At 39.7% G+C, this 16,705-nt stretch overlaps 1 protein-coding gene across 2 annotated transcripts; it reads right to left on the bottom strand.

The window, feature by feature from the left end:
• Nucleotides 1-1,130: 1,130 nt before the first annotated feature.
• Nucleotides 1,131-13,201, bottom strand: ABRACL (ABRA C-terminal like). Of its 2 annotated transcripts, none has more exons than XM_039869754.1 (3): nucleotides 13,031-13,201; nucleotides 8,146-8,212; nucleotides 1,131-1,715 (listed from the first exon to the last, which is right to left on the bottom strand). In XM_039869754.1, the coding sequence occupies exons 2-3, from the start codon at nucleotides 8,204-8,206 to the stop codon at nucleotides 1,531-1,533; spliced, it is 246 nt and encodes an 81-aa protein (XP_039725688.1). In that variant the 5' UTR covers nucleotides 8,207-8,212; nucleotides 13,031-13,201; the 3' UTR covers nucleotides 1,131-1,530. The 2 variants fall into 2 exon arrangements, with proteins under 2 accessions (XP_039725688.1, XP_039725689.1); XM_039869755.1 differs by lacking the exon at nucleotides 13,031-13,201 and adding an exon at nucleotides 12,597-12,655.
• Between the last annotated feature and the right edge of the window lie 3,504 nt (nucleotides 13,202-16,705).

Here is a 16,705-nt window from a genome sequence, read left to right on the forward strand (position 1 = left end):
AATTATCTAAACATATCAAACAAAATTGAGATGAAAATCGATCTTGAATCTTCATTTTTCAAGTTTGTCTATAATCCTGAACCTTCACCTGAGTCCCAGAACCAAATCCTTACCTGCTTACTACACATTTCCACTCTAAACACCTCAAGTTCACTGTGCCCAAATGAAACTCACAGGGTTACATGAGGATGAGCATAGTAAATGTTAGCAATGTCTATGAAGTGCCAGTGAATTCTGCTGTTTAATCTAATTTGAACTGGGATCTTGTCACCATAGAAAGGGTACTGATGACAGTTTCAATTTCCTTCAAAATGTGCTGGAAGTCCATCCTTCCTCTGCCTTTCCATTATCACCACCCCCATGAGATTCTTGAGCAATATTTTAGCTGGCTTGTCTGACTGCATCTTTACTCTCCACAATTCATCCTAGTCACCAGTGCTACAGTGACCTTCACTAAACATCATTTTCATCATGAAATTTTCCAGCTCCAGTTTCTGTTCAGACTCTTCTCTCTATAGCTTCCCAGGTTCCATTTTAATTATCGAATCTGAATCACTTCTCTCCCTAACATTCCAGTCAACCTGACATCCTCCTACCTTTCATAAGATCATGCCTTGCTAATTCATGTTCCTCTGTCTTACCTTGAGTCATCAGCCTCACCCATTCCATTTTTCTGCTCTGAATAATCAGCTCCAATTATGCATATTCTGCCTTCTCTATGATACCTTTTTCAACCTTTATGGCTTTTACTGATTTTACCCTCCTCGAGGTTCTGCATCATTTTCAATCCTGTACTATAGGCTGCAACATGCAATTATATACAATCCTGTACTGTGTCAGGTGGGTCTAACTAATCCACTTACAAAGTGAAGTTTTCTAGTTACATTTTTTGGCATGTCCCCTAACTCATTGATAAGCACACATTAGGCATCAAAATCAATATTTTTTCATAGGGCCCAATCATAACACTACCCATCCTTATTGTCTAATTTTTAAATTATTCTGTAGCTTTAAGAGAATTTTTCTTCAAATTAAGATAACCTTTACTACAGTTACCTAATCTTGATGCAAAAACTTGATTTTGAAAGGCACATAAATCTTAAATGATAAAAAAAAAGGCAATAAGGCAGTTTTAAGGTAGTTACATGTTTTTATTACATAAACATTATGATATTCCTTGTGGGAGCTGGTCTTCAGTTTGCTTCTTGCTTTCACAGAATGTCAAATATCTATAAAAATTGTCTAAGAATGATTTATGAAACACTCTCACGCACCCACCGAAAAAGCCTCAATGCCTACATTTTCCAACCAGATTCCTGAGAAAAATAATAGGTTTTATTTATTTTACAGTGTAATACATAAATTTTCTTTCAAGATATAAAAAGGACAGACTTCTAAAATAAGTCTCCTTTTGTTAACGAAGTTCTATAAAAATACATTTAGTATGCTCATATGTTCGTCCTTTGACTTGAAAATATTCCAGTTTACCAGAAACAAAAAATAACAATAAACAATGATATGTAAGCCACATTAATCTTGCAACAATATAATGTCAACATCATCATGAACACCTTGCAAAAGTAGCTCTCCTGAGTACGTAACAATCTTCCTTCGTTTTGCAGCTTTGAGAGTTCCTACCAATGCTTCAAAGAGGTTGGCACATTTGTCATCTCGGAAGAGGACCCCAAATTTCACACTTAACTTCCCATCAGCATCTAATTTGAGAAAATACAATGTTAGCCAATGTAAAGCCTGTTTCTTGCCCCCATATATGGAAGAGTTACATAATTATTTATAATAAATATCTAACCATAGGTTAACCAAATTACAGTTTAATACTTAATAGTCAAAAATTCAATGTAACCTCTTGTCAGATCCAAAAAGTAATGGAAAAAATACAATGTGTTGTACGCTTCCTGGCCTTAGTAGTATCTGGACAAAAACTGGAAGAGAACCAAGAAACATTTACAAAAGGTAAATATGCAACAGTGCTACTATTGTGAACCAATTCTTCTCTGTCTAAATTTTGATTTTTAAATGATTATGTCAGTTGCTGAATCAGTAAAAATAACAAATACAACAGAAATCCCCGATCAAGAGCAATGCTTCTCCATGTTCTGAACATACTCAGAACCCCCAGGGAAGGAATGATGATCTTAAAAGTGAAGAAATCTGTATTTACCACGATTCCTAGATAATCTAGCTTGGAGGTCAGTTTTTAATATAGATGATAAAAATTAAGGTAAATCCTAAAAAGAAATGAATTATCAAGCCATGAAAAGACAGGGAAGAGCCTTAAACACATATTGCTAAGTGAAAGAAGGCAATCTGAAAGGCTATATGTTGTATGATTCCAACTATAGGACATTCTGGAAAAGGTAAAACTATAGAAAAAGAGAAAACTAAAGAGATTAGGTGTTTTCAGGGGTTGGGGTAGGGGACAGATAAACAGGCAGAGCACAGAGGATTTTTAGAGCATGAAAATATGCTGTATGATAGTATAATGGTGGATACATGTCATTATAAATTTGTCCAAGCCCATAGAATGTACAATATCCAAGAGTGAACCCTAATGTAAACTATGGACTGTGACTGATGATGTGTCAGTGTAGGTTCATCAAATAGACCACTCCATTGTAACAAATGGACCACTCTGGTGAGAGATGTCATAATGGGGGAGGCTGTGCATGTGTGAGAGTAGGAGATGACTGGGAAATCTCTGTACTTTCTCTCAATTTTAAGGTAAATCTAAAACTCCTCCAAAAATGTAAAGTTTTTTTTTTTAAATGATTAAGGTCAACAATCTTTGGTTAAAAATCAATCAACTCAAAACTCGGTGATGAGGGTTAACTGGGACACCTCCCCATTGACGGTTGGTTCCTCTGATCTACCCAGCTGACCCTGTTCCTATAGCACTGCCCCATGTTGTTCTCTCCCAAAGCTGTGCCCACTGTCAAGATGGCCATCATAGTGAGCGGGGACCATTCCTTGCCCAAGGGTTCTTGAGTTCCTGTGCTCCTCTGCTAGAACTTCCAGTTTGAGGCTTAGTAAACTCCTCTGTGAGTGTAGCACTGTGCTGGGCACTGGAGGCAAATGGAACAAAGTATAGAATCACTTTAGCTTTCAAAGAAATGCTATAAATTCCCATGAGGAAATAAGAAATACACACATAACAAGTAAAGCAAGAGTACTAAGCAGTATGCAACTGGATGTCAAGTGAGTACCAAAGACAATACATCCTATAGCTTGGAAGAGAACAAGATGACTTTGGGCTACAATGGTAGGAGACTCATGAAGGAGTAGTATCTATTCTGGACTTAAAAAGGGAGTACAACATGACAGTCCTCAGTTGAAATCTCTCCCACCTACTAGTTGTTTGGCCTTGGGCAACTGCTTAAGCTCCTTAAGCCTCAGTTTCCTCATCTACTGGGAGACACAGTTCTAAAGCCCACAGCACAGGGTCCAGCACACACTGAGCACTCAATCAATTATCATTGGCTCGACTGTGAGTGAGAGAAATGGGACAGTGTGCCAAGCCATAGTCACAGGTGAAGCAACTAAGTGTCTGGGGAACAGGATCTAGAGTGACTCACCTCAAGTAAATTATCTGAGATGAGAAGAAAAGGAAATAAGTTTGTAAAGGAAAACAGAGACTCTCTCCATGCATGGCCTGGAAGCAAAGATGCACCTCTTTGATTTTTTCAGCTTCTAGCATCATGACCTTCTGTTTGCAATAAGAATCTTTCACCGATTACAGAAACAAATGGAGCTGCTGGGTAACCTCAGGCAGGTCCCTCAAGCTCTGACTTGCAGTTATCTCATCCATAAAATGAGGGTAGAAACTCCCCTCACAAGGTTGTCACAAAGATTAAAAGATAGAATATAGGTAAAACCCTTTATAGAGTGCTCGGAATATGGTAAATTCATGTTAAATTTTAAAGGCATCAAAGGCAGAAACCTGGGTATAATGTTGGAGTTCTCCTGCCTACTCACCCCTCAATCTTGCAAGTGATTCCACTTTCTTTGTACTTTCTGTTGCTCTAAGTTCTCCTCTCCATGGACAATTAATTTCTTGATTCAGGCCCAAATTGATTCTCATGTGGGTAGTTGCAAGACTCCTTACCAGCCTCCCTTTCTCCATTTTTGTCCTAAAAATATATCCTCCATATTGGTGTAAAATAAAAAATGTGGAAGAAATGCTATAAGATGAAAACTTGACTGATAATCTTCTACTTTACTTTTTCAATGGTTCCTATCACCTTAAAAATAAAGTGAAGTCCGTGGCCTCACAGATAAGACTCTGGCCTTAGACTAAGGCCAGAAGACTAAGATAAATCCTCAGGCCCTTGCACTCATCTCTCACCTGATCTCCTCCTCTATTGTACCATGAACTTTTTGATCCAGTTAAAATAAATGACTTGCTGCTACCCAAGGTGACATGAAAGATCCTGCCTTGGTAATTTTAGCCATGTTGAGCCATCTGTCCAGCATTCCAGACCCCTTTCCCTAGCTAAATTCCTTTTCTTTTCTTCAAGAATGGAATCAAATGTCATCTCTGAGAGGTCCTCTGAGATTCTCTCAATTGAGTTAATAGCTCTTCTCATAAAATTAAATACATAGTTGTGAAGCAGGCACCATCAATTATAGTAACAGTTGCTCTGTTGCTAGAACCATTCAATGAATTTTACAGTCATTAAACTCAATCCTCATTTCATCAAAGAGAAGATACAACTGATTTCAAGAAGGACTATTATTTTATGTTCTGATTAACTATAGCACACCATGTATTAGAAGATATATTCCTATTTTAAAGAGTTCAAAGTGTAAAAAAAAAGTATTTTTGAATCACTGAAACAGAGTACTATTATACAAATAAGGAAATCAAGGCACAGAAAAGTTTAGTAATTTACCTAAGGTCACACAGTGAGTATATGTTGAAGAGCTAGGATTCATTCCCAGAGAGTCTGACTCTAGACATCCCAATACAGCAGTTTCGAATACGGGTCTTCTCAATACAGAACTTAAGCTCTTAACCACTTCCCAATACATGCTTCCAGTTTGTCTGTCTCCTCGCTACGTAAAGAGATCCACAAGGATTGAGACAGAATTTTGTTTATTTTCACTACTCCAGCACTTAAGCACAAAGGCAACACTCGGAAAATATTTGTTGAATGAAAGAATTTAAATCTCCAACTAATCTTTATCCATTTAATTTTTTTCTACTGGATGAAAAATGAGAAAAGAATTTTAAAAGAAACAGATAAAAATAAATTTATCAATTTCTATCTTCAGCTTATATATCATTTAGATTAGTTTAAATATGATTAATCTATATCATAATTTAGATTCATCAAAATTATTCCAGACACAACTTAAATAATTAACTATAATATGTCAGTAGATAACGTATCTCCATAGATGATTTCCAACTCATAAGTCATCTATTACCAGGTACAGGTAAGTCAAGGAGGCCTGGTAAAGCTGCAATATTGAAAATACTTTCATTTGTATAGAAGTTATGATAATTGCTCTGTTGTCTTACAGTTTGTAACACTGCTCATTTTGAAGTGCAGGTTCAGTTTATCCTAGCAAAACAATAATACTGTGCGAGGGATACAAAAGTTAGACTTTTAAATGCAATAAATCTGACCAATAAACACTAAGGTGACATGGAGAAAGATCTAATGGAAAAAAGAACCCTAAAATCTTTGGAAATACACCTTTAAAACCTTTAACAAACTAAATAATAGTATTACTTCCAGGAGTAACATGACCTCACAGAGCTCAGGAGAAATTGGGAATGTAGAAATGAGGACCACAGAGGCATTACTGTTGAAAACAAGACTCATCAAATTTCCACAGAGGAAGAAAAATGGGGTCAGGAAAGATTGTTCATTTGTTTGACTGGAGACCTAAATAAATGACATCCTCCACTCTCTCTTCAGTGTTCTCCACAAACATCCCAAATGCAGCTCATGCATTTCCTCCTAAACTGCCCTGCCCTAAACTTCAAAGTCTTACCGGATAGTCAGGTGTCATTGAGTGCTCCCAGCTACTTCACCTTCAATAATCTAGTTATCTGGGACCATACTAAATTGAATGACAGCACTTCACAGTTAGCATACCATTTTTTTTTCAATTGCATCATGAGTTTTTAATCTATTTTTCTCAACTAAGTAGTAAGATCACTGAAGCACAGGAACACACTTTATGCCTCTTCTACTTACACAGTGCTTGGCATATACAGATTGCCAACAAATAGTAACTGATCACATGATTAAACTCAGTTTTGAGTCCATACCAAATTTTATATGCCTCGTTTATCTTTACTTGGTATATTTAAGTGATAAGTCAGGCTTGATATAAAAATAAAGTGACTAGAAAAGACCAAAAAGTCCAGGCAATAGGAAAATAATGACCCTAATAGATATCCATGTCCTTATAATCCCCAGAACAGTGAATATGTTACTTTATATGGCAAATGGTACTTTGTAGGTGCGATTAAATTAAGGACTCTGAAATGGGGAGATTATCCTGGACTAAATGGGTAAGCTCAATGTAACCACAAGTGTCCTTAAAACTAGAAGAGGGAGGCAGAAGATGAGGTCAGAGTGATATGATGTGAGGACTAACCAGCTGTTGCTGGCTTTGAAGATGGAGAAAGGGTGCCGTGAGCCAAGAATGTAGGTTGCTTCTAGAAGCAAGAAAAAGACTAGGAAACATATTCTCTAGTGCCTTCAAAAAGAAATGTGCCCTATTAACACCTTGGTTTTGGACCATGCAGACCATTACCAGACTCTGTTTTCATCAATATTCATGTTCCCCAAAAACTCATACATTGAAATCCTAACCGCCAAAGGTATAGTAACAGGTGGGACACCTTTGGGAGGAGCTGAGGACACCTTTGGGTATAAGGATGTAAAGGTCATGAATAATAAGGAATGAATGCCTCAGAAAAGAGGCTGCAGAGATCCGCAGATCCTTCCACCCTGTGAGGATACAAGAAGTCTCAAATCCGGAAGAACACTTAACCTGGCACCCTGATCTCTGACTTCTAGCTGCCAGAATTATGAGCAATAAATTACAAGCCACCAAGGCTGTAGTATTTTGTTATAGCGGCCCAAATGAACTAAGGCAGATTCCTAACCTACATTATTACTGTTAAGATATTAAATGTGTGGTTTTGCGTCATACAGTTTGTGGTAATGTTACAGCAACAACAGAAAACTAACACAGGGGACAATTGATAATAATGGCTTAACGGAATTTTCAAAGTATGTCTTATTATTTCAAACAATTTCTGATTCATAAGCAGTCAGAACTATAAGAAGAATCAAGCTATAATGACAAAACAACTCTTATGAGGTCATTTAAAGCCATTTTTCACTTATATGATGTAATTTTATAATTTTGAATTCTATTAGCCTAGTTGTTGCTGAATATGTTTACTGTTCTTAAAATTTTCTAAATGCTCCCCAAATCCTGCATGTCTTATCTGAGATGTACAAATACTCCAGCTACAAGAACAACAAACAGTTACTTCGTTACAACTCAGGAAAAGGACGCGAATACCACCAATTTTACATGACACTAATATCATGGGAGCTGTTTATATGCTGCTGAAGAAAAAGCTGACTCAAAAAAAAAACGATGGAAAGGATGGTTTAGTTATAGGTACATAAATACCTGATTATATAAAATCCAAGAATGTAGAGAAAATAAAAACAATTTAGTATAATTTCAATCTTAGTCCCTAGTCATTTGGAAATATGTAAAATGCTGACAGGAGAAAGCAAAAAAATAAATTTTAATAGTGTGAAAATTAAAAATTTGAACATGATTTAATTATCAGAATTCAATGAAGGCAGATTAAAGTGGCACAGCAATTTTCTCTCCATTCAAAAGATTATGAAATATCTCAACCATTCTTTGCATCAGAATCACAATACCCTAATAGCTCTGTGTCTGCAGATATCAATCACTTCATGGTTGAGGGCACTCAACACCTGGGACTGAAGGCAGAGCCACCAAAACTGTGTCCTGAAGCCCTGGTGACCCCTTTATAGGCTGCTACCAAAAAAGTTGGTGCTACTTGCTTTTTAGGTAAACTCAGTAGAAATACTGTACCTGTGTTATAGTACTTACTTTTTGAACCCAGACGATGAATTTCTTCCACTAACAGGTTAACCTCATGATCCACATTCATTGCTGCCTGAGGGGGAAAAAAATAAGTCTGTATTACTACCATTTCTACATTCCATTAAGTATATCTTGCAAATCCAAGGGCCCTTTCTCCTTTTATGTAGCATTTGTCACTATTAATTTACCATGTCTCTCTTCCTAAAAATACTTGTGAATTGTACAGGGCTTTAGCGTACCTCCATTTTCCTTTATAACTTCCCCTCTGGGCTGATTCCACTCATTCTACACAGTCTACTGGGAAGAATGCAGCCTTTTTCCCTTGTACCCGCTATTAACTCTAAGCCCATCCTCTTCATAATGCTCCCCTCACAACCAAAAATATAAAGGTGAGCTGCATAGGACCTGTCTTCAGGGAATGTTCAACCACCAGAAGCCAAGAAAAGCTCTGAATGCATAACAATGTGACAGCATTCTTAGAGTGATGGGTCCAAGGCACAAAGGACAAGCCACAGAAGGCTTTGTGGGGGTCACTGGGGAGGAGCAGACCAGGTAGACAGTTGCAAAAGCATGTTCTATGCATGGAGTTCTATACAAAAGGGTGTTCTATGCAAAACACAGAAGCAAAGGAGAAAAAGCAGGCCCTAAAGTAGGAGCTGGAGGTAGCAAGATAAAGGGACACAGATCCTCCTCTCCAGAAGCATGCAATCTAGTGAGGAAGGTAGATCAATATAAGGCAATTTTAATAACATCAGGTCAGTGCAATGATGACTTCTGCGTCACACACAGGGACAACATGTCCTTCCCTGGACAGTGCCCAGTACAACCTGGCTGCAATGGAGAGCTTGTGGTGACAATCATTCATCTTCAGATAGGAGGAGTCCAGGATTAATGGGAGCTGTGAAACTTCCCTCAGCTCACTAGGTCCTCTGCAAGCTGGGTTCTGCCTACTGTTCCAGCCTCCTCCACTCTACCCTCTGAACTATTCCTTAAATGTCTCTCAATTTCTCACCTCTAGCCTTCACACACACCGTTTCTTCAGCCCAGACCATGACTATTCCTCTGTCTTGGGGCTAACTCCCACACATCCAGTCCCAGCTAAGATATAACTTCCTCCAGGAAGCCTTCCATGAAACCTGGAATAGGAGAACTCCCACACTGTGTGTTCCCATAGCTCTGTCTGCCCTCTTCATTCCACCTGACTGGAATTATCAGTTTTCCAGCTTTCACCACTACATGGTAAGCTCCTCTAAGGCAGGGACCTGACTGTAATGCTCTCTGCTGGATCATGTCTGAAACCGAGAGTACAGGTTCAATAAATAGTGGTTTCGTGGACTGAAAGAAGCAAAGGTATGAGAGGGGCTGGGAGTTGACAATTCCAATGAGAGTTGTCAGTATAGTGCTGCTGATTTAGGTGGGGAACAGAGAGGCGCTCTCAGAGGAAGAGAGCTCAGAGACAGAAAAGGGAAGGTAAAGGAGCCTGGCAAACACCTACAGAAGTGAAAAAGAAAAATCCCAGCAAGAAACGGAAAAGAGGAGGTAGAGATGCAGGAGAGAACCGCAACAGAGTTGACTGGAAAAAGTAAAGGAAGAAGAGTTTCCATAATAAGGCAGTGATTTACAGTGAAAACGACAGCATGAGGGTGTGAGCAACAGAGCAGAATGTGCATCAGTTCAGTCTGTTTTCAAATCCTAAAGTCTCCAAATCAAATGAGAGACCAAAAAAGTAGCAGTGTGTATGATTGACTTTGGAGTAACAATTTGGAAGAAACAACTCTATTCATATAAATTGTAACTAAATCTCAGTAGTTTTTTAAAACAAGAATGGCATCTATGTTTAAATTATATTGATTGGGACTCTGGATTTCCCATCAGGTACTAACTAAAGGCATCACTGTCATCTCCTACATTATATGTGTAAATATTATAATTTAAGAAGCTTGTATTGCAATGAAATGCAACATCTTAAGTTAATGCATCTACATAAAACTCATTATCAAAAATTATAGCATCCAAATGTTAGGAACTTCGTGTTGGTGAAATTTTATCCATGACATGATATTCAAGTCAAGATATAGTTTGAGAGATTCAAAAGCTAAAATACACCCAGAGGACACAACTGAAAGACATACCACAAGAATAATGGTAGGAAAAAAACCTGTAAATGTCAGTGTGATAGACAGCTGTCATTTTTACCTGCCCAGCACCCATTCTCCATTATGGCTAGAGCAATCTAATTTTTGTTTGGATCAAGTCTTTCCTTCCTTACTCTAAACCTGTGTATCTTGGGAAGAGCCTCAGCCTAAACCCCAAGAGTGGTTCAGAGCCAATATAATTGATTTGGGGCATAGGTAGGTGATCCCATTCTGAACAGTGAGGTTCATCCCAGGGATTTTGCCAGAATCACTAGTAATACAACCCTATCCTATAGGATTCTAAGATATACGTGTATAGCCCCCAATGTAAACAGCTACTGTGTGGGAAGAACCTGCCAGGAATAAAGCTAGTAAAAAGTCCAACCACATAACAACGACTGAACCTGTACATGACACTGGGCTTTCCAGTTACATGAAGCAATCAATTGTTCTTGGTTTTTCTCGTGCTGTTTGAATAAGTTTCGGTCATGTGCACTCTAGAAACTCTTGACCCAAAAAGTTAACCTAGAGATTTACCACTATTTTTTTTTAAAGTAAAGCTCCTTTTATGTACTTATATGAATAATCTTGTTTTGTGTTGCTCTATTGGGTAGAATGGATAGATGTAATGAAAAGGCAGATTTGGGAGCCATAAAGGAAAAATTTCTCTAACAATCAAAATTGCCTAACAATGAATAAAGTTTGCACCCTTTTACCAGAAGAATTAATGCAGAAGTAGTATGGATCTGTGAAGGTTGATGAAGAAATTAGCGCACAGTGGAGAGAAGAGAGAATTAAATGTCCAAGGGGATTACAGTCTTCTCTAATTCTCAGATTCTGTGATTTCTTCCCACTCTGAAAATTTCTCTTTAACACAGTTCTCCACTCCTTCCACCCACCACCAGCTGCACACTTCATACATAGCTCTCCTTTAATGAGACTCAAAGAGGAAATCCCACTATTATGTATTGTGTGAATACCTGTATCATATGAAACAGATGTATGCTCATCCAATTTTAAGGGAAGGCAATCAGCATTTCTTTATAATTAATTACATGTGAGGCTCCTTATCTATGTTAATTCGTGTAATCCTAAGAGTCTTGCAAAGTATTTATTATTTATCCCCGTTTTATGAATGGTGAAACTGACTCAAAGGGACTCCCTACAATTAAATGCTATTTCTACCATATCTTTCTCCTCCTTTTCCATCCCCTTCATCTCCTCCTCCCTTCTTCTTTTTCTCTGCTAGTTATTATACAAAGTACACTAAATATAATACTGGATTCATATGAAATATTACATGCTGAGTACTTACTAAGGCAGAACACTTACAAAGCAAGAAAGGCTCTCTGCCCAGGCCTCTCCGAGCAGGAAAATAACAGGCTGAACTATTGCTAGCATACATAATTTGGCATGATTTATTTATTATTTATCGGGGACACGGGAGAAATACTTATAGCTACACAATACTTGGAAGGCCCATGGCATTTTAGCAGGACACAAGCCTGGGACTGGAGCAAGTAGCAAGATCAAAAACAATGAGAGACCATAAGCGGGGCAAGTCTAAGGGTAAGAAAGAGTTCATCAATGGGGGGATCAAGGGAAGACGATGGCAGATGCTAGGCGGGCCCTCTAATTGTGACAGAATCTAATTAGGCATCGTGCGTGGGAATCACAAAGGAAAGGAAATGTCAGAGGACTGGGCATATGCTGAAATGTTCCATCATCAATATACACTCAAGAATCTATTTAAGGACACTATCAAGTTTTTCTTTTTTCTTTTTTTTTAAAGTTTAAAGGCAATGCATGGATATTTTCTAATATGCAGGGAATAAAGCCTAGTGGAGCGGTGGCGTTGGGAATCAGGAGCCAACTCTACCTACTAGGGCTTGCCACTTTTCCAGCTCTCCTAAGAATTCCAAGACCAGCAGATGGTGCGGTTCAAAGGATGGCTGGGTTCCTTCCTGCCTGCTCGCGGGCGTGCATGCACTCCATATTTGGTCATCCCTGCTCCAAGTTTGGAAGGTGGCCCGGAAGGGGTCCCAAGACCCTGTCGCCGGCAGGCCATCACTCGATCACCACCGGCAGCGGTGCAGAGTTGGGGAGCGCCGTGCTCGGGGCCCTGCTCCGGGCCGGCACGGCGGGCTCTGGGGCGGCCTCCCCGGGAAGGGCCGCGTCCCGGAAGCCTTTGTCTGCGCCGCAAGAGCGAGCGCCCAAACCCGGCAAGCAGAACGGACCCGGCTCCAAGTTCCACAAGCCCCTCGTGTCTCCTCACTACCTCCTACCCCACACACAACCGGGAAAGCACAGAGCCGCACCCACCGCCCGCGCCGCGGAGTCCGCTGCCGTGAAGCCACCAAATTCCTCCGCGTAGCCTCTCCCCGCACCCACAGCCCTGCCCCGCCCAGCTCTGCAGAACCGGCTCCCGACCCCGGCGAGTACAAAGCAGACACTTTGCACCAGGGTGAGAATCCGCGCAGCGCAGCTGGCTCCCCCGTCCGCCCCCAGCCGGCAAAGCGTCACGTGAGCCGAGTGCGGAAGTCTGCGGGAGAGCTGAGGGCGTGAGGCGTGTGACCCCGGCCCCCTGCGCGGTGTCAGCCCAGCCGCGACCTCTGCGCTCCAGAGCGCGCTCCAGAGCCCGCTTCAGGTCCCGGCTCTCCAACCACAGCCCACGATTCCCCCTGCTGCTTGCCCTCCACCCTCCACCCGGGTCCATCCCTTATACCTGGCCACATCTTCCCAGGGGGCTCACTCACCTCTCCGCTTCCTTTTCTTTGCCGATGAAAAACTGGTGCAGCGTCGCCCCGACCGGGTTATCTTCTTCAAAGCACTGTGGGGGGGAAGAGGCTGAGGAAGGAAGTGACTGAGGCAAAGAGAAAGGCTGGCGTGCAGGAGGAGGAGCGGGGCGGACTGGGGTGGGGGAGGTAAGAGTTTCAGCGCTCAGGAAAGGGGCCGCCCACGCTCCCTGGGACAAGCCTATGAGGAGGAAACTCGGGAGAGGAGACCTCCGAGAAGCGGGCAGACTCCCGACAGGTGGCCGGGCGCCTGAGGCTTCTAGGAAAACGGACGCAGAGCTTCGATTACCGCCTCTTTTCTTCTGTGCCTCTCAGATCCAGTGGTCCCCAACACCTCCCTCTGATCCTTGGCATGATTTCCTGCCAAGATCTCTTTCCTGACATAAGAAATAAAGCGCCCCCGACTTGCTGAAAGCCGAGATCTCCTAGGGGGAACGTGATATTGTTCTGTGTTCCAAGAGCAGGGCCCCCAGAAAACTACGTGACAGCAGGATAATCTGATTTGCAAAACAGAACTCATCTTGAACACCAATGTGTTCTACTGCAAAGAAATTTCACTTGAACAAAGGTATTGATCCTGGGTCAATATAAGTTTCTTCATTATTTCCTACATTAACTGCATAATGTGACCAGCTTGTTCATACTAACTTTATTTTAGTTACTATCGTTTCCACCTGTGTCTGTGAGAATGCGTGGGTGTGAGGGGAAGGGGGGTGATGCTTGCTGTATCAGGAGCCCACTGGGAAAGAAAACTGAGGCCCTGCTGAGAGAAGTGGCCCTAACTATTCCCCAGGCAGAGATTGCACAAACAACTACCTCAAACTCCAATATCTGATTGGATTAAGAGTGACCGTGAAGAGCACACAGTCTATAAACTGGCCATCATCCTAGGAAGTGACCTGGAACAAACAGTTCTCACCAGTGACTCTGGTAGTTAGGTAAGCCAATCAGATTCTCCCTGGGAAATTGAAAGGGTAGAATACAGAGAATGAGCCATCTGATAGAAAAGCTGAAGGTGAAAGAGGTCTTGGGACAGGAGTAGATAAAATGGGCCTCCAGAAAGCAAAACATTTGAGTAAGCAGAAACCACAAGCATGAAGTAGAAGGTGGGTGGGGCGGAAGTGGTAGAAGCGGACTCAGAAAAGCTGAGACCCAGTGATGGGAAAAAAGCAACAGAAATCTGCTCCCGAGGGGCATGCGAGTGTCCAGGTCCCTAAGGGTACACTGGATCCATCCACTTCCCAACTGTGTTCTAGTTACCCTTTCCAGTAAATACCTATCACTTTGGGCATAACTCTGAATGAGTCTCTGTTCACTAAAGATTATTACCCAAAGTTCTGATTTGTCTAGATTTCGCATGTCACACGAAGTTTAAGGTGACTCCAGGATCCTTTGAGGCCTATTTTTTTCTCACTAAATCTGAGAAGTTATGTTTTTCAAAGGCTATATAACGCAAAAATTATAATTCACAAGAAATATATTTAGCAATCCTCCAAGCAGGACCTGGCTATGTTGGCCAGTGCCAGTGATCACATTTCTTCCAGATAATATCCAATGAAATGAATAATCGACCTGTAGTGTGCCACTTCTGTTATGACTGTTTCACAGTACGCTGCCAGCAAGCAAAAAGAAAAGATTACCTAAATAAGTAAAAGTCCCTGTGCATATAAAAATGGATTCACTCTTTAAAAATACTTTGTTTATACATATGCTGCACTACACATAACATAAACTTCATGTTAACCTGTAAGTAATTATAATTCAGGAAAGTTTTTTGATAAAAAAATATTTTGCCAACAAATATTTTTCATACCCAATTCCTATTCTTTCAGTTTTCATAATAGACTTTTGCCATCTTATTCGTTTAGGAATATTATCATGTAGCTAAACAATGTGGAACTTTAACCTAAACAAACAAAAAATAAAGTTTATCAAACAGTAAGGAAGTATTCATTAACTAACAAACATGTGCCAGGAACAATGTCCCAGTCCTGGAGGGTGCAAAGGTGGCCTACGGCATAACCTTTGTCAAAAAGAACTTTTGGTAATATACGTATAAAATATTAAGACAATCTTTATCTATATACTTAATTGCATAATATATGCTAGCATTCTCCGATAGAAATATGCTTGTGAGCTATACTTGTAATGTAAAAATTTCCAGCAGCCACATTAAAAAAGATACATGTGAGATTAATTTTAATAACATTTTATTTAACCTAATATATCCAAAATACTATTATTATAACCTGCGATGGCTATTTTAAAATTATTACATTATTTTGTACTGTCTTCAAGTCTATTGTGTATTTTACATTTTCAGCACATTTCAGGTCCTTGGTGGCCTTATATGGCTATTAGTCTCCGTATTGGTCAGAATGGCTATAGACAATTCCAGAATAAAGCATGACATATATGCTAGTAATTTTACTTAAGAAATTACATGTTCTTGGAATGACAAAAATTATAACATATTTAAAGGTTCATGGAAATTTGAAGTATTCATTTAAAAACATATAATTTTCTCTGCCACAGTGCATAGGAAAAGCCTTTGTAAAAGATCAGTGGTGTTAGAAGGTAGGACAGTGGTTATCTTTGTTGGGTGGTGGGTAGTAGTGACTGAGATGGGGTATGAGGGGGCCTTATGGAGTGCTGATAAGGTTCTGCTTCTTGATCTGTGTACTAGTTAACCAGGTATTTTGTTTTAAGAATTCCCTAATCTTAACATTAATCTTAACATGTTCTCTTTTCATAAAATGCTTTTTAAAAATAAAGAATAGAGGATCTTAACCAAGCAAGGCTTATACCATGATTGTAAGGATTATTCAGTAGCATTAGGAAATTTAACAATCCCCTGTGGCCAATAGTCTCTAAATTTTACCTTATTCCTTAAAATGAGATTTATCATTTGGATCTGTCATTCTAGTTTGGACTATCATCACCTTGTGCTCATATTAATGTTGATGATGATAGTAACACAACCATGATTACATGTCTTGGGCATTAATTCTTGATCCAATTGCAGTACTGTTTGAGTGCTTTGGGTGACACAAGGAAATAAAAGTAGAATCTGTGCCCTCAAGAAATAATGAAAAAAAGATATACACATGAACATGTGGGATTTATTCCAGGACTGCAAAGTTGGTTCAACAAATAGAAATTAATCAATGTAATACATATATTAATAGAGGGGGAAATCCACATGGTCATCTCAATAGGTACAGAAAAAGCATCTGACAAAATGCAGTACCCTTTTCATGATAAAAAAATATTCAGCAAACTAGGGGAAAAGAATTTCCTCAACCTAATAAAAGGCAACTATAAAAGATTCATAGCTAACATCATAGTTAATGATGAAAAGACTGAAAGCATTTTCCCTAAGACCAGGAACAAGACAAGGATGTCTGCTAAAGAATCCAAAAAGGAAGCCCTTAGAACTAATAAGCCAGTTCAGCAAGGTTGCAGGATATAATATTAATATATAAAAATCAGTTGTATTTTTATATACTAGCAATGAATAATCTGAAAATGAAACTAAGAAATCAATTCTGCTTACAATAACATCCAAAGAATAAAATACCTAGGAATAAGTGCAAGACCTTGTACAAAAAATTGTTAGAGAAATTTTTATTTTAA

Source organism: Pteropus medius, unplaced genomic scaffold (assembly GCF_902729225.1).
Source record: "Pteropus medius unplaced genomic scaffold, Ma_sr-lr_union100, whole genome shotgun sequence".
Taxonomy (NCBI): Eukaryota; Metazoa; Chordata; class Mammalia; order Chiroptera; family Pteropodidae; genus Pteropus; species Pteropus medius.